The sequence below is a fragment of the Salmo salar genome, chromosome ssa09 (genome assembly GCF_905237065.1).
Source record: "Salmo salar chromosome ssa09, Ssal_v3.1, whole genome shotgun sequence".
NCBI lineage: Eukaryota > Metazoa > Chordata > Actinopteri > Salmoniformes > Salmonidae > Salmo > Salmo salar.
In genome coordinates, this window is record NC_059450.1 from 126529107 (window position 1) to 126548565 (window position 19459).

At 45.1% G+C, this 19459-nt stretch overlaps 1 protein-coding gene across 7 annotated transcripts in view; it reads right to left on the reverse strand.

Annotated features, from left to right (window-relative positions):
- Positions 1-19459, reverse strand: part of stard13b (StAR-related lipid transfer (START) domain containing 13b) — a 122488-nt gene that overhangs the window by 43987 nt on the left and 59042 nt on the right. The window contains exon 1 of one of the 7 annotated variants that reach the window (XM_014214532.2): positions 16911-17368. The exons of 5 other annotated variants lie outside the window; for them this stretch is intronic. In XM_014214532.2, the coding sequence (XP_014070007.2) occupies positions 16911-17034 (124 nt within the window). In that variant the 5' untranslated portion in view covers positions 17035-17368. Of the gene's footprint in view, positions 1-2615; positions 2991-16910; positions 17369-19459 lie in introns of those variants that run through there. One more of the 7 variants, XM_014214530.2, reaches the window with a different exon arrangement.

The window sequence follows — 19459 nt, forward strand, 5'->3', positions numbered from 1 at the left end:
TCATGATTTCATTCATGTGCTGTTTGTAACTGTCACGTCCTGACCGGCAGAGGGAGTAGTGGTGTAGTATTTTGGTCAGGACGTGGCAGAAGAAGTCTGTATGTGTTGTCTAGTATGTCTGTTTCTGTGTTAGTCTTGTGACTCCTGATCAGGAACAGCTGGGGATCGTTGTTCCTGATTGGGAGTCATATATTTAGGAGTATGTTTGGCACTTGGGTTTGTGGGTGGTTGTGCAACACTGCTAGTCTTTTGTTTGTAGTAAGCCTGTCGTGAGTGCTGTGGTTATTGTTTTCCTGTGTATACTTTGCTTTAATTTATTGTTCTTTACATTAAAAGATGAGTATCCACATTCCGCCTGCAGTTTGGTCCATTCAACACAGCATCAACATTTATGACAGTAACTATTCTGGTAGGTTGATTGATAACCTGAACCAGGTTGCAAGCACTGGTTAGTTTGAAGTTTTTTCCTGAGCTTGATGAAAGCCAGTCAATAATTAAATCACCCAGAAAATATACCTCTCTGTTGATTTCACATACATTATCAAGCAAGAGGGGACCCGGAAGAGACACACACAAAGGTACAGACACACGCATTGGCACACAAGCGCTAGCACACACACTCTACACACACACGTACATTGTAATATTATTGTATGGTGGTATTATACATTTTGTATTGTAGGTATGTAGTTGTGTAATAATGTTATATGATGTACTGTTTTATATTTTGTTTTATATGTAATGTAAGTGCCTTAATGTGTTTGGACCACAAGAAGAGTAGCTGCTGCCTTGGCCGATTTAAGTCAAACCTGTAACTAGGCCACTCAGGAACATTCAATGTCATCTTGGTAAGCAACTCCAGTGTATATTTGGACTTGTGCTCCTGCTGAAAGGTGACTCTCTCAGTGTCTGTTGGAAAGAAGCCTGAACCAGGTTTACCTCTAGTATTTTGCCTTTGCTTAGCTCTACTCTGTTTCTTATTGTAATAAACTCCTCAGTCGTTGCCAATGACAAGCATACCCATAATACGATGCAGCCCCCAACATACTTAAACATTTCAGGAGTGGTACTCAGTGATGTGTTTGTTGGATTTGCCCTAAACATAATGCTTTCTATTCAGGACTTAAAGTTAATTTCTTTGCCACATTTTTTGCAGTTTTACTTCAGTGCCTTATTGCAAACAGGATGAATGTTTTGGAATATTTGTAATCTATACAGGCTTCCTTCTTTTCACTCTGTCAATTAAGTTAGTATTGTGGAGTAACTACAATGTTGTTGATCCATCCTCTGTTTTCTCTTATCGCAGCCATTAAACTTTGTCATTGTTTTAAAGTCACCATTGGCCTCATGGTGGAATCCTAGAGCGGTTTCCTTCCTCTCTTGTAGTGACTGGGTGTATTGATACACCATCCAAAGTGTAATTAATAACTTCACCATGCTCAAAGAGATAATATTCAATGTCTGCTTTTTTGCAAGGCATTGGAAAACCTCCCTGGTCTTTGTGGTTGAATCTTGTGTTTGAAATGTATTGCTCGACTGAGGGACCTTACAGAGTGGGGTATATGTGGGGTACAGAGATGAGTAATTCAAAAATCATGTTAGACACTATTATTGCATGCAATTTATTATGTGACTTGTTAAGCATATTTTTACTCCTAAACTTATTTAGGTTTGCTTTAACAAAGGGGTTGAAAACTTATTGACTCAAGACATTTAAGCTTTTAATTTTTAATTATTTAATTTTTTATTTAATTATTAAACATTTCTAATTCCAATTTGACATTATGGAGTATTGTGTGTAGGCCAGTAACACAAAATCTACATTTAATACATTCAGGCTGTAACACAACAAAATGTGGAAAAAGTCAAGGAGTGTGAATACTTTCTGAAGGCACTGTAAGTCACCTACTGTATCAAGGTTCAGGTGGGGCTGATAGCTTGTCATGCTCCCAACACACTGCGCCTACTGTGGTGTTCTGTGGTGTTCTGAGCTGTCTTGACTTGCATATCGTATTTAGGATCAAAACAATAATTCAGCGAATGACACAGCCCAGGTATGTTACATACCTAGGGAATAGTCCACAAAATCAACCTTCTGGAATGTAGGAACACTGTGGTGTGCCAGCCTAGAACAACAATATTAGTCACCCTTTACACAGCTTGCTAAATGTGTTAGTAAGTTAAGCAACACCAGAGTTACTCCCTGACTGAGTCCAGCACCTTGCCATGTCCTTACACACAGACAGACTGACAGACATTAGCTAGAGCTCATGTCCTCACACACACTAGCAGGGCAGGGCTGCTGCTGGATCAAGCTATAGGCTGTTTAGATAACCATGACAGACTATGGCTCTTTTCATACAGGAACTAGGAACTTTCTGACTGTCATTCACAATGTCAATCTTCACCAGCCTTCATGTGGTCAACATCCACCATCATAATACTGTGTGTCCAGAAGTTATCATTCTTAGAGTGAGTTTCCACCCCCACTCCTACTACAGTATCCACTCCACTAGCTCTAGTCCAGGGCACTATGTGAGGCTTGCTGCCGCTTAAGGCTGTGCCAGCAAGCCACACATAACACCCTGGACTAGAGCTACCATTCCTCCTCCTACCTCCAGCTATCCTCCGGAGCAGCTGTTGCCGGGCAATTATGCGTCCCAGGCGGTATCCGGAGCGACGACGGTGGTGGTCCATCCTTAGGTAGATATCCTGGCTCTCTTGGGTCATACTGCCCAGACAATCCTGGCTGTCCTGACTCATACTGCTGCCCAGACACTCACTGCCTGGTCCCTGGGACTCAGAGTGACTGTCAGACAGATCCCTGTACATGACTACTACTACAGCACTGGCACTGCTAGACTGACACACACACACTACACTGGCCCCTGACCAATAAACACACTCCCTCAGACAGGATCCAGCAGCAGAAGGCTTCACATCCAGGCGCTAGCAGCCCGGTGTGATCTGAAAGGCTGGGGCTCAGAAGGAGAGCTGAGAGGCTAGAGGAGGGGAGGGAGGAGGAGTGCCAGCACAACACTACACCTCTCTAGGTCAGGTGATCAGACAGCAGCCAGTGGCAGATCAGTACTTGGAGTACTGCCCACCTTGCTGAGCTCTATCCAGTGTCTGTCTGTGTGAGAGAGGGAGAGGAACCGACTGAAAGCCTGAACGCTGGTCTGGAGGGAAATATAAATACCAGAAGAAAGCCTGTAAACTGACTGAGGGAGGAGGACATGGGAGGGCTTAGAAAAACAGTATTGTTAGGACCCGTCCTGCCCAAAACAATCCTCCGCTGTGGAGTGTGGATCTGCACACAAGTGCCAAGTAAATTTGTTTTTTACATTTAACCTTTATTTAACTAGGCAAGTCAGTTAAAAACAAATTGTTATTTACAATGACGACCTACAAGTTTACTCAGGAGATGGGAGTCCCTCTACCACGCTGACAAATGGACTCCAAATAAAGAAAATCAAGAACACCAAATAATGCATGCAGAGCAGAATTAGGCCAATACCCACTAATTATCATAATCCAAAAAATAGTCGTTAAATTCTACAACCACCTAAAAGGAAGCGATTCCCAAACTTCCATAACAAAGCCATCACCTACAGAGAGATGAACCTGGAGAAGAGTCCCCTAAGCAAGCCGGTCCTGGGGCTCTGTTCACAAACACACCCCACAGAGCCCCAGGACAGCAACACAATTAGACCTAACCAAATCATGAGAAAACAAAAAGATAATTACTTGATACACTGGAAAGAATTAACAAAAAAACAGCACACTAGAATGCTATTTGAGCCTTAACAGAGAGTACACAGTAGCAGAATACCTGACCACTGTGACTGACCCAAATCTAAAGAAAGCTTTGACTATGTACAGACTCTATGAGCATAGCCTTGCTATTGAGAAAGGCTGCTGTAGGCAGACCTAGCTCTCAAGAGAAGACAGGCTATGTGCACACTGCCCACAAAATGAGGTGGAAACTGAGCTGCACTTCCTAACCTCCTGCCCAATGTATGACCATATTAGACACATATTTCCCTCAGATTACACAGATCCACAAAGAATTCGAAAACAAACCCGATTTTGATAAACTCCCATATCTACTGGGTGAAACACCACAGTGTGCCATCACAGCAGCAAGATGTGTGACCTGTTGCCACAAGAAAAGGGCAACCAGTGAAGAACAAACACCATTGTAAATACAACCCATATTTATGGTTATTTATTTTCCCTTTTGTACTTTAACCATTTGTACATCGTTACAACACTGTACCGATGTATAATATGACATTTGTAATGTCTTTATTCTTTTGGAACTTCTGTGAGTGGAATGTTTTCACTTTTGTATATTATCTACCTCACTTGCTTTGGCAATGTTAACATATGTTTCCCATGCCAATAAAGCCCCTTGAATTGAATTGAAAGAATGAAGAGAGTGAAAAGAAGGAGAGCGATGAACGAGAGGGAGAATGCTAATCTCTCCTCCCCAAACTCACCATTCCCCAACAACCCCCTCTCCACCCCCCAGGCCCCCGCCCACACCCCTTCTCTAACACCACTCCCAGCCCGTCTCCATTCCCAGTGGGGTTCAACAGGACAGGAAGCCTGTGGCACCTTGTGAAGAAGAAACCATTGAGCCTAAACACCGGGATTATAATGAATCTCAACACTACACAACTGGTTAAAACAGACCCCAATAAGCTTTCCGGTTCATTAAAACAGCCATGCTACTGCCACAACATTACAGCCGCTAGAATTTGAGATTGAGATATGATGATAAGATACAGTTGGCAATAGTGAAGTTTAAACTAAATAGTAATAAAAGTAGATCTTGAAACTTGATAACCTTCCAGTAGTGTTGTTGAGTTTGGAACAGGATGGAACAACAGAAGTCATCATTCACATTTAAAACAGAGTCCACATCCTTGCAAACAGAGCAGACCCACCCACTCCCAGTCTCAGTGGGCCACTCTGGTGCTGTCACCCCTCTCAACATACAGCCTGCCTGTGCCCAGCACCACAGGGCTCCACATGGGACTGGCGCTGCTAGAGGGCCCACCACCAAGCTAAACAGTCAAAGGTTGCCTCCCAAATGCAGGGTTGGGTAGGTTACAGTTACAAGTTGCCTGTCCAAAATTGTCATCAGTAACGTAACTTTTGGATTACCCAAACTCAGTAACGTAATCTGATTACATTCAATTACTTTTAGATTACACTACCGTTCAAAAGTTTGAGGTCACTTAGAAATGTCCTTGTTTTTGAAAGAAAAGCAAATATTTTTGTCCATTAAAATAACATCAAATTGATCAGAAATACAGTGTAGACATTGTTAATGTTGTAAATGACTGGAAACTGCAGATTTTTTATGAAATATTTACATAGGCATACAGATGCCCATTATCAGCAACCATCACTCCTGTGTTCCAATGGCACGTTGTGTTAGCCAATTCAAGTTTATCATTTTAAAAAGCCTATGAATTTAATTGTTTTTATCGGCATTAATTAGATTGAGCAATAAAAGCCCCACTTTTATTCCATAGGCTGGGATCCACACTATGCAGCTGTTGTAAGAGCGCATTTTTCACTGGCTGTCCACTGGTTTCAAAAACAATGATTGATAGGCAGCTTAAACTGATTTGAATTCAACCATTATTGGGTTCAAATACACATTCAGATTTGTGAACAGCCATCCACAACAACCACAATCCGTAAGGCGCAAATAGCTAAATGAGAGAACAGCAGTGTGATTCACATCAATGCGCTATGTATATATCAATAATAAGTGATATCCGTATCGCTGTAGACTACACCACTGCTGTCATCCTTACCTCCAGGTGTTTATTCAAGTTGGATAATCTGCCGACAGCAGTCGCACCATTGGAAGACATAGCTTGGACTGTAGCCTACAAAAGCCTATTCTTGCTCATTTCCCGGTATCCATCAAACCCATTTGGTGTGTCGTCATAGTGGTCTGACTTGTGGTCAGACTCGCTCAGGTGGAACAAACTTAAAGTTCCGCCTTTTTTCAATGCTTTTTTCAATGTCATTGAGAAAACAGTGTCAAAGTTTTTTTCTGAATTTAAATTAATCCTTGAAGTAATCATCTAGTTTTTCAAAGGTTATCTGTAATCGGATTACAATACTTTTGCTGGGAGTGTATCGGATTACAGTTACCGTTTTTGTAATCCCTTACATGTAACAGATTACATGTAATCCTGAATGAAGCTAGCTAGCTAACGAAGAACAACAAAGAATATCTAGTTAACAGAAGAAAAGAAAGAGAAAATCAGGACAGAAGAAAAAGGATATCAAAGTGAAACAGTTCTCTAAAGACACAAGAGACAATAATACAAGAAACAACACTTCTGTAGCTTGTCAACTATGTGTCTGTCTATCCCTGTTCTCTCCCCTCTGCACAGGCCATACAAACGTTTCACACCGCGTGGCCGCTGCCACTCTAACCTGGTGGTCCCAGCGCGCACGACCCACGTGGAGTTCCAGGTCTCCGGCAGCCTCTGGAACTGCCGGTCTGCAGCCAACAAGGCTGAGTTCATCTCAGCCTATGCTACCCTCCAGTCCCTAGACTTCCTGGCGCTGACGGAAACATGGATTACCACAGATAACACTGCTACTCCTACTGCTCTCTCTTCGTCTGCCCACGTGTTCTCGCATACCCCTAGAGCATCGAGCCAGCGGGGTGGTGGCACTGGAATCCTCATCTCTCCCAAGTGGACATTCTCTCTTTCTCCCCTGACCCATCTGTCCATCTCCTCATTTGAATTCCATGCTGTCACAGTTACCAGCCCTTTCAAGCTTAACATCCTTATCATTTATCGCCCTCCAGGTTCCCTTGGAGAGTTCATCAATGAGCTTGACGCCTTGATAAGTTCCTTTCCTGAAGATGGCTCACCTCTCACAGTTCTGGGTGACTTTAACCTCCCCACGTCTACCTTTGACTCATTCCTCTCTGCCTCCTTCTTTCCACTCCTCTCCTCTTTTGACCTCACCCTCCCGCCCTACTCACAAGGCAGGCAATACGCTTGACCTCATCTTTACTAGATGCTGTTCTTCCACTAATCTCATTGCAACTCCCCTCCAAATCTCCGACCACTACCTTGTATCCTTTTCCCTCTTGCTCTCATCCAACACTTCTCACTCTGCCCCTACTCGGATGGTATTGCGCCGTCCCAACCTTCGCTCTCTCTCTCCCGCTACCCTCTCCTCTTCCATCCTATCATCTCTTCCCTCTGCTCAAACCTTCTCCAACCTATCTCCTGATTCTGCCTCCTCAACCCTCCTCTCCTCCCTTTCTGCATCCTTTGATTTTCTCTGTCCCCTATCCTCCAGGCCGGCTCGGTCCTCCCCTCCTGCTCCGTGGCTTGACATTTTTACATTTACATTTTAGTCATTTAGCAGATGCTCTTATCCAGAGCGACTTACAGTAGTGAATGCATACATTTCATGCATTTTTTTTCCTGTGCTGGCCCCCCGTGGGAATCGAACCCACAACCCTGGCGTTGCAAACACCATGCTCTACCAACTGAGCTACAGGGAAGGCCACTCACTACGAGCTCACAGAACAGGGCTCCGGGCAGCCGAGCGGAAATGGAGGAAAACTCGCCTCCCTGCGGACCTGGCATCCTTTCACTCCCTCCTCTCTACATTCTCCTCTTCTGTCTCTGCTGCTAAAGCCACTTTCTACCACTCTAAATTCCAAGCATCTGCCTCTAACCCTAGGAAGCTCTTTGCTACCTTCTCCTCCCTCCTGAATCCTCCTCCCCCTCCCCCCCCTCCTCCCTCTCTGCGGATGACTTCGTCAACCATTTTGAAAAGAAGGTTGACGATATCCGATCCTCGTTTGCTAAGTCAAACGACACCGCTGGTCCTGCTCACACTGCCCTACCCTGTGCTTTGACCTCTTTCTCCCCTCTCTCTCCAGATGAAATCTCGCGTCTTGTGACGGCCGGCCGCCCAACAACCTGCCCACTTGACCCTATCCCCTCCTCTCTTCTCCAGACCATTTCCGGAGACCTTCTCCCCTACCTCACCTCGCTCATCAACTCATCCTTGACCGCTGGCTACGTCCCTTCCATCTTCAAGAGAGCGAGAGTTGCACCCCTTCTGAAAAAAACCTACACTCGATCCCTCCGATGTCAACAACTACAGACCAGTATCCCTTCTTTCTTTTCTCTCCAAAACTCTTGAACGTGCCGTCCTTGGCCAGCTCTCCTGCTATCTCTCTCAGAATGACCTTCTTGATCCTAATCAGTCAGGTTTCAAGACTGGGCATTCAACTGAGACTGCTCTTCTCTGTGTCACGGAGGCTCTCCGCACTGCTAAAGCTAACTCTCTCTCCTCTGCTCTCATCCTTCTAGACCTATCTGCTGCCTTTGATACTGTGAACCATCAGATCCTCCTCTCCACCCTCTCCGAGTTGGGCATCTCCGGCGCGGCCCACGTTTGGATTGCGTCCTACCTGACAGGTCGCTCCTACCAGGTGGCGTGGCGAGAATCTGTCTCCGCACCATGCGCTCTCACCACTGGTGTCCCCCAGGGCTCTGTTCTAGGCCCTCTCCTATTCTCGCTATACACCAAGTCACTTGGCTCTGTCATATCCTCACATGGTCTCTCCTATCATTGCTATGCAGACGACACACAATTAATCTTCTCCTTTCCCCCTTCTGATAACCAGGCGGCGAATCGCATCTCTGCATGTCTGTCAGACATATCAGTGTGGATGACGGATCACCAGCTCAAGCTAAACCTCGGCAAGACGGAGCTGCCCTTCCTCCCGGGGAAGGACTGCCCGTTCCATGATCTCGCCATCACGGTTGACAACTCCCTTGTGTCCTCCTCCCAGAGTGCTAAGAACCTTGGCGTGATCCTGGACAACACCCTGTCGTTCTCCACTAACATCAAGGCGGTGACCTGATCCTGTAGGTTCATGCTCTACAACATTCGCAGAGTACGACCCTGCCTCACACAGGAAGCGGCGCAGGTCCTAATCCAGGCACTTGTCATCTCCCGTCTGGATTACTGCAACTCGCTGTTGGCTGGGCTCCCTGCCTGTGCCATTAAACCCCTACAACTCATCCAGAACGCCGCAGCCCGTCTGGTGTTCAACCTTCCCAAGTTCTCTCACATCACCCCGCTCCTCCGCTGTCTCCAATGGCTTCCAGTTGAAGCTCGCATCCGCTACAAGACCATGGTGATTGCCTACGGAGCTGTGAAGGGAACGGCACCTCCATACCTTCAGGCTCTGATCAGGCCCTACACCCAAACAAGGGCACTGCGTTCATCCACCTCTGGCCTGCTGGCCCCCCTACCTCTGAGGAAGCACAGTTCCCGCTCAGCCCAGTCAAAACTGTTCGCTGCTCTGGCACCCCAATGGTGGAACAAGCTCCCTCACGACGCCAGGACAGCGGAGTCAATCACCACCTTCCGTAAACACCTGAAACCCCACCTCTTTAAGGAATACCTAGGATAGGATAAAGTAATCCTTCTAACCCCCCCCTTAAAAGATTTAGATGCACTATTGTAAAGTGGTTGTTCCACTGGATATCATAAGGTGAATGCACCAATTTGTAAGTCGCTCTGGATAAGAGCGTCTGCTAAATGACTTAAATGTAAATGTAAATGTAATCCGTTACTCCCCAACCCTGCCCAAATAGCACCCTATTCCCTATAGTGCTCTGGTCAAAAGTAGTGCACTATATAGGAAATAGGGTGGTGCCATTTGGGATGCAGTCAAACAGCCCCTGTCCCTCTGGCTGGCAGGACCCTCCCTGGGCAACAAAGACTACCATTCACCCACAGCTCCCTTCACTTCAGGGCCCCACAACCCTCTATATGCTTTCATGCACTACCTCTGGCTTTGACTAGCTACCCCCCCACCCCACACATACACACACACACACACACACACACACACACACACACACACACACACACACACACACACACACACACACACACACACACACACACACACACACACACACACACACACACACCAGGAGCTGTTATACTGTGGTACTGTGGATAAACTGTTTGTTCAGGTTTGTTCAGGTGGTGCTGTGACAATGTGCAAATGATTTCATGTGTTGACTAGCTACCCCCCCACCCCACACACATACACACACACACACACACACACACACACACACACACACACACACACACACACACACACACACACACGCACACGCACACACACACACACAAAGGTTGTTAGTTCATGGAAGTGAGGGGGTGGAGGTCCCTGTCTATGGTGCCTGTCTCTGGTGTGTTGGGTGGCTGCACTGCTTTGAGCATTCCTGTAGTCTGAGCTATGTGATGCTAGGTGGTCTGTGATGCTAGGTGGTCTGTGATGCTAGGTGGTCTGTGGTTATACATGCTCTGTGGTGCTAGGTACTATGTGGTGCTAGGTGCTCTGTGGTGCTAGGTACTACATGGTGCTAGGTGCTCTGTGGTTCTACGTGCTCTGTGGTGCTACGTACTATGTGGTGCTAGGTGCTATGTGGTGCTAGGTGCTCTGTGGTGCTAGGTACTACATGGTGCTAGGTGCTCTTTGGTTCTACGTGCTCTGTGGTGCTAGGTACTATGTGGTGCTAGGTGCTATGTGGTGCTAGGTGCTATGTGGTGCTAGGTGTTCTGTGGTGCTAGATGCTATGTGGTGTTAGGTGCTATGTGGTGCTAGGTGCTCTGTGGTGCTAGGTGCTCTGTGGTGCTAGGTGCTCTGTGGTGCTAGGTGCTCTGTGTCGGGTTTTACATGTGGTCCTCTATGTGGTGTGATCCGTGTGTTGGCTGCTACAACAGCTGTAACCCTTATCAAACCTGCCCAAACATGTCATGTCTGCCCTGAAAATAGCCCATAATACATTTGTATTATTTATCCCAACGGGGTAGTAGGGATGGAACCAGGGTTGGAGAGGGCATTACTAGGTGGCTGGAACCAGGGTTGGAGGTAGTATTACTAGGTGGTTGGACCCAGGGTTGGAGGTAGTATTACTAGGTGGCTGGAACCAGGGTTGGAGATAGTATTACTAGGTGGTTGGACCCAGGGTTGGAGGTAGTATTACTAGGTGGTTGGACCCAGGGTTGGAGGTAGTATTACTAGGTGGCTGGAACCAGGGTTGGAGATAGTATTACTAGGTGGCTGGACCCAGGGTTGGAGGTAGTATTACTAGGTGGTTGGACCCAGGGTTGGAGGTAGTATTACTAGGTGGCTGGAACCAGGGTTGGAGATAATATTACTAGGTGGTTGGACCCAGGGTTGGAGGTAGTATTACTAGGTGTCTGGAACCAGGGTTGGAGATAGTATTACTAGGTGGCTGGAACCAGGGTTGGAGGTAGTATTACTAGGTGGTTGGAACCAGGGTTGGAGGTAGTATTACTAGGTGGTTGGACCCAGGGTTGGAGGTAGTATTACTAGGTGGCTGGAACCAGGGTTGGAGATAGTATTACTAGGTGGCTGGAACCAGGGTTGGAGATAACATTACTAGGCGGCTGGAACCAGGGTTGGAGATAGCATTACTAGGCGGCTGGAACCAGGGTTGGAGATAGCATTACTAGGTGGCTGGAACCAGGGTTGGAGATAGCATTACTAGGTGGCTGGAACCAGGGTTGGAGATAGCATTACCAGGTGGCTGGAACCAGGGTTGGAGATAGCATTACTAGGTGGCTGGAACCAGGGTTGGAGATAGCATTACTAGGTGGCTGGAACCAGGGTTGGAGATAGTATTACTAGGTGGTTGGACCCAGGGTTGGAGATAGTATTACTAGGTGGCTGGAACCAGGGTTGGAGATAGTATTACTAGGTGGCTGGAACCAGGGTTGGAGATAGCATTACTAGGTGGCTGGAACCAGGACTGATCAGAGGCAACTGGGTAAATGTTTAGGCTCTGGTCTGGTTTGAAGTGGGGAGTGACTCAGAGAGAAACGCTGGTAGTCCTGCATGACTCTGGCTTTGGTCTGGCTCCTGTCCTGTGGTAGCTTCAGAACGACTGATGAATTCCACCCCATGATCCAAATAACCAACCTGTTAGACTGGGTATGACGCTGGGCTGCAATAGGAATGTCCTGTTTGATTGTAAGAACTGAAGACATTTCAAAGAGAGAAAGCCCAGGACCAATATGACTGTAGCAGGTGCTTTCACTTTGAGGACAGTCTTGGCTGGGAGTCTCTTATTCACGCCAAGCACATGTTCTAGAGCAGGTGCCAGCTGAAGATTGGCTCTATCCCTCAATGTCAGCCAGGTCTTCTCATGGAGCTGGATTATAGGACATGTAACTATTGTTTCTGTAATAGATGTCAGAATTACTCCTCAGTGAAAACACAACCTACAGGCATCTCTATGACCAGACCATTTCCAAAGAGGTGCTGTTACTTAATGGTCTCATAAAAATGTAATAGATGTGTTAAAATGATGACTCATTATGACAGTTAAAAGCAAAAGAACACCAGCCAGCCAAGTCTAATCGACGCATGCACACACACAGGCCAGACAGTCAGCTGTATCCAGCCCAGCCCAGCCCATAAACAGCCCTGATTGTTTAGAGTGCTTCTAAACAGACAGCAGGCTAAGGCTAGTAGTAGGTCCAATGGATGGGCTGCCAGATACATGGCACCATGGCATATCACCAGGATACAAATATGGAATAGAATGTTGGATTCATGTGTCAACCTTTCAAACAATGCAGCAACAACAAAGCAACAATGCAGCCACAGGACTCTAAAGGCAGTTAAATCCGAGAGGTGTTTCAGTACTCCACAGCTGAGATGGACTGACAGGGTTTGAACAACATTAAATACACAGAGACTCGACAAACATGTTGCTAAAACAAGACAAAGACAATATTGTGAAGGTTGATCACATACTGTGCAGTGCATTCAGAAAGTGTTCAGACCCTTTGACTTTTTCCACATTTTGTTACGTTACAGCCTTATTCTAAAATTGATTAAATTCTATTTTTTCCTCATCAATCTACACACAAATAAAAAACTGAAATATCACATTTACAAAAGTATTCACACCCTTTACTCAGTAATTTGTTCTAGCACCTTTGGCAGCGAGTTCAGCATTGAGTCTTCTTGGGTATGACGCTACAAGAGTGGCACAACTGTATTTGGGGAGTTTATCCCATTCTTCTCTGCAAATCCTCTCAAGCTCTGTCAGGTTGGATGGGGAGCGTCTGTCACGGCTGTTCGAAGGAGCGGACCAAAATGCAGCGTGTTCGTAGTTCCACATATTTATTAAAAGTGAAACTGAATGTAATACACTGAAATACTTGAAAATACAAAAACAACAATCCGTGATGCAAAGAGGACAACACACTACTCAAAAGACAATAACCCACAAACAACAATGAGAAAAACCCCTACTTAAATATGATCTCTAATCAGAGGCAATGAGGATCAGCTGCCTCCAATTAGAGATCAACCCCAATTAATCCCAACATAGAAATAGACAAACTAGAACCTAAACATAGAAATAGAAAACATAGATTAGCGCAAAACACCCCCTGTCACGCCCTGCCGTACTCTACTATAGAAAATGACATCTTACTAGGGTCAGGACGTGACAGCGGCGCTGCACAGCTATTTTCAGATCTCTCCAGAGATGTTGATCGGGTTCAAGTCCAGGCTCTGGCTGGGCCACTCAAGGACATTCAGAGACTTGTCCCGAAGCCACTCCTGCGTTGTCTTGGCTGTGTGGTTAGGGTTGTTGTCTTGTTGTGAACCTTCGCCCCGGTCTGAGGTCCTGAGCGCTCTGGATCAGATTTTCATCAAAGATCTCTGTACTTTGCTCCGTTCATCTTTCCCTCGATCCTGACTAGTCTCCCAGTCCCTGCCACTGAAAAACATCCCCACCACATGATGCTGCCACCACCATGCTTCAGCGTAGGGATGGTGCCAGGTTTCCTCCAGACGTGACGCTTGGCATTCAGGCCAAAGAGTTCAATCTTGGTTTCATCAGACCAGAGTATCTTGTTTCTCATAGTCTGAGAGGCTTTAGTCTTTAGGTGCCTTTTGGCAAACTCCAAGCGTGCTGTCATGTGCTTTTTTACTGAGGAGTGGCTTCCGTCAGACCACTCTACCATAAAGGCCTGATTGGTGGAGTGCTGCAGAGGTGGTTGTCCTTCTGGAAGGTTCTCCCATCTCCTCAGAGGAACTCTAGAGCTCTGTCAGAGTGACCATCGGGTTCTTGGTCACTTCCCTAACCAAGGCCCGTGCTCAGTTTGGCCAGGTGGCCAGCTCTAGGAAGATTATTGGTGGTTCCTAACTTCTTCCATTTAAGAATGATGAAGGCCACTGTGTTCTTGGGGACCTTCAATGCTACAGACATTTTTTGGTACCCTTCCCCAGATCTGTGCCTCAACACAATCCTGTCTCTAACCTCTATGGACAATTCCTTTGACCTCATGGCTTGGTTTTTGCTCTGACATGCACTGTCAACTGTGGGACCTTATATAGGCAGGTGTGTGCCTTTCTAAATCATGTCCAATCAATTGAATTTACCACAGGTGTACTCCAATCAAGTTGTAGAAACATCTCAAGGATGCTCAATGGAAACATGATGCACCTGAGCTCAATTTTGAGTCTCATAGCAAAGGGTCTGAATTATGTAAATAAGGTATTTATGTTTTTTATGTTTTATACATTTGCAAAAAATGCTAAAAACCTGTTTTCGCTTGGTCATTATGGGCAATCTACACACATTATTGTGTGTAGATTGCTGATGATTTTTTTTATTTAATCAATTTTAGAATAAGGCTTAACATAACAAAATATGGAAAAAGTCAAGGGGTCTGAATACTTTCCGAAGGCACTGTATATCCCCTATAGTGTTGCAATATAATTTGCTTATAGAGGCGGTTTGCCGGACACAGATTAAGCCTAGTCCTGGACTAAAAACCAAACTCAATGGAAAATCACAATTGAAAGTGCTATATAGTCCAGGACTGTGTCCAGGAAACCGGCCCATACTATTGCAATAAGAAGACATAACTGGCACCAATCTGATTCAATTACAATCTCCTGGGATAGTTGAGGTCAACATCTATCACATAACCTTATAACATCATTATAACACTGAAATACAGATGGAGAACAGATCCCTCTAAAAGTATTTAATAACCTGCTAGACTACTGTCCTGCTGTATGGAGAATTTGACTGGCACCCCCTAGTGGTGTACGGGGCTCCCTACACACACAGATACAGCAGCTCTTTAGAAAATACAATATCATTCTCCCAGCAAGCAACTCCAGCTATATTTTAAATCTCTGGCAGAAATTTACCAGAAGGAAATAACTCTCAGTGGATGTGTCCCAAATGGCATCCTATTCCCTGTATAGTACACTACTTTTTACCAGAGCCTTATGGGCCCTGGTCAAAAGTTGTGCACTATAAAGGGAATTTATTTATTTATTTATTTCACCTTTATTTAACCAGGTAGGTTAGTTGAGAACAAGTTCTCATTTACAACTGCGACCTGGCCCGAGGTAAAGCAAAGCAGTGTGACACAAACAACAACACAGAGTTACACATGGGATAAACAAACACACAGTCAATAACACAATAGAGAAAAACATAATAATACTTTTTTTTAAAGTCTATATACAGTGAATGTTATTTGGGATGCATATTCTGCACATTTGAATTATGAGGCAAAATAATCCAGGAAACACCTCTAACCATTAAGTATAGCCTTCAGCAGCAGTGACAGTAGGGGGTCTGGTCTCTAACCCACCGTTTCATACATCTTCTACTACTTGCTTAGCACAAACTCACATTGGGATAATAATGGCTCTTGCTTTGGTGCTACATGTGAGAACATTATTCACATATACTGTGATATTGTTTTGCTTTCAATCCAAATCAATCATTATAATCAACCAGCTGTGAATAAAAAGTAAAATTGTATTGCAAATTGGTTTGGTAAATTATAATTATTATTGTAAATTAGAAGATCTTAAAAAAAACTAAATAAGAGCAAGGTAAGTCACATGTGAAACTAAGGTAAGTACACCTGGTGAACACGTGTTAATGGATATGATTACTGTAGAAGACTAATTATGAGGACAACTGTTCAGAATGTATTCTGTGCATATAGGCTGCGTTTACACAGACAGCCCAATTCTGATCTTTTTTTTCACTAATTGGTCTTTGACCAATCAAATCAGCTTTCAAAAAGATCTGATGTCAAAAGACCAATTCTTGGGAAAAATATCAGATTTGGGCTGCCTTTGTCAATCCACCAATCAGCGGTACGATGTATAGTTTAAAGCAGCAATCAACAGTAGGAACAATAACAAAGCGTTTTCCGCGTACCTGTTTCGTTAAAAAGCTGAGTGGTGGTGCTGGACAACCACTCAAATTCATAGACAGAGTTATGGACTCAAGGACTGACCATCCATTATATCACAATTATAGTTGTAACCATGTTTTGAGGCTATATCGTTTTGTTTACATTAACTGTGTTTACAGACATTGCAGTAAAACAAGCTTATATTTTGGGTTCTGATGGGGTATGACAGTTGAACTAAACTCATAGGAGGCATTTATAAGATATACTCTTCCAGAATCAATGGGTAGGGTTACATATCATTAATGTATACGTCCAAAAATGGATCTAGCAACTGCTGATTGCCCCTTCAACATTCACTTGATTGATTAGAAAATTAACTACAACAGCCAAGTTTGTAACTTAGTGAGCTTATTAAGCTACTTGTTTAATAAAATCATGTTGGAAAACAGTTATATGCTGGAATCTATCTGTGTAAAATATATATATTTTTTAATCTAATAAAGTTAAGAATGGCTATTTTCTAACAGCATAAATAAATATCAAATAAATATAGTGTGAATTCAATACAACACCGATACTTTTTGGAGACTGACCTGCGAGTCTTCGCTCCCTGACATTTTTCCATAGTAGATCCCAGGCTTTCGACGTGGAATCGCGCAGCGTCTCACTGAAACACCGCCGCAGCTTCCGTTTCATCGATTTGCGCTTAGTTGTCATAGTAAATCCGTGAGTCCATCATAATAAAACAAATCCCGATCCTCATGAACCCGTTATTGCGTCTTTCCTCTGAATGCACCACCCCTGCGCTCGCGCCGATGCGTCTTCACCTGATTAGGACTGAGTTACAGTCGCAGAGTAGTGTAACCATTAATTAACCAGCCATACATTTTACCGAAGAACAGATACCTGTTCAGTATAAAGTATCCATCTTTGCCAAGTCCTTCAATTAAACGATATTTGATTCGGCAGCCCCGGTGCCGGACAAAGCTAGGAGCAGATGTGTGGCTGTTTGAAGTTTCCACCACGGTGACGGTCAGTCTATACTCACAGATAGACTAGCTGCTCTCTCTCCCTCCCTTTATCTTTCACCCCTCCACTTCCCTCCCTCCCTTCTTCCCTCTCACTCACCAGGCTACTCTCACTTTCACTACACAGAGCTTTCACTCTTGTGAATCATAAGTAAAAACCATGGAATGTTTCAGAACATGTGAAATTAGGGCTATATCAAAATTGATTTATAAAGATGTTGGGTTTTATGTTAAAAAGAAAAGAGAGTTAGAAGGAAGTGTATTTTTGTTTCTGATACACAAACTTATCAGAGGTCAAACCCCCCTGAAGGAGAGAAAAGTTAAGCCTTGTGACTTTGCTGTGTCAATATCACACCAGACATCATAGTGACTTTGCTGTGTCAATATCACACCAGACATCATAGTGACTTTGCTGTGTCAATATCACACCAGACATCATAGTGACTTTGCTGTGTCAATATCACACCAGACATCATAGTGACTTTGCTGTGTCAATATCATATTAAGTTCAACTCCAGATATTATCGTGACAACAACCGGTTCAGTCTGGAGTAGCCTCCTCGATTTTCATATATAAAAGTAAAAAACGCTTTATCAAGATAATGGGCGTGCCGTGAGTAGAAGTAGACAGTGTAGAAGAAGTGCAATAACTGTCTTATTCCCTGTTCAGCCCATGTCTGACCTGAGTCTTATAATGTCAACCTAGCTGAACTTCAGCAGACAGTTATGCAGTAATATAATTCTCTCAAATCTATAATACACAAGGACCAGCTGGACACTGACAGACAGCTTCTATAATGGATAGTCCTGACTCCTGACCTGAACTCTGCTGTAACCCCCCCCACACCCCCTCTCTCCCCCTCTCTCTCCCCCCTCTCTCTCCCTCTCTCTCCCTCTCTCCCCCTCTCTCTCACCCCCTCTCTCTCTCTCCCTCTCTCTCCCCCCTCTCTCTCCCTCTCTCTCCCCCTCTCTCTCACCCCCCCTCTCTCCCTCTCTCTCCCTCTCTCTCCCCCCTCTCTCTCCCTCTCTCTCCCCCTCTCTCTCACCCCCTCTCTCTCCCTCTCTCTCCCTCTCTCTCTCCCCCTCTCTCTCCCCCTCTCTCTCTCTCTCTCACTCTCTCCCTCTCTCTCCCCCTCTCTCTCTTCCTCTCTCTCTCCCTCTCTGCGTCCAGCTGGGATAACATTACTTAATTTCCACCAGGACATTCACCGCTCATTGCTCTGCCCTGGAATAGGGTTCAGGCTGGTGATTTACACCGCAGGGTCAGCACCAGGCTATATTTTACTGGAGAACAACACACTGGAGGGTCAGAACCAGGCTGTATCTTACTGGAGAACAATACACTGCAGGGTCAGCACCAGACTATATCTTACTGGAGAACAACACACTGCAGGGTCAGCACCAGACTATATCTTACTGGAGGACAACACACTGCAGGGTCAGCACCAGGCTATATCTTACTGGAGAACAACACTGCAGGGTCAGCAACAAGCTATATCTTACTGGAGAACAACACTGCAGGGTCAGCAACAAGCTATATCTTACTGGAGAACAACACTGCAGGGTCAGCAACAAGCTATATCTTACTGGAGAACAACACACTGCAGGGTCAGCACCAGACTATATCTTACTGGAGGACAACACACTGCAGGGTCAGCACCAGGCTATATCTTACTGGAGAACAACACTGCAGGGTCAGCACTAGGCTATATCTTACTGGAGAACAACACACTGCAGGGTCAGCACCAGGCTATATCTTACTGGAGAACAACACACTGCAGGGTCAGCACCAGACTATATCTTACTGGAGAACAACACACTGCAGGGTCAGCACCAGGCTATATCTTACTGGAGAACAACACTGCAGGGTCAGCACTAGGCTATATCTTACTGGAGAACAACACACTGCAGGGTCAGCACCAGGCTATATCTTACTGGAGAACAACACTGCAGGGTCAGCACCAGACTATATCTTACTGGAGAACAACACTGCAGGGTCAGCAACAAGCTATATCTTACTGGAGAACAACACTGCAGGGTCAGCAACAAGCTATATCTTACTGGAGAACAACACACTGCAGGGTCAGCACCAGACTATATCTTACTGGAGAACA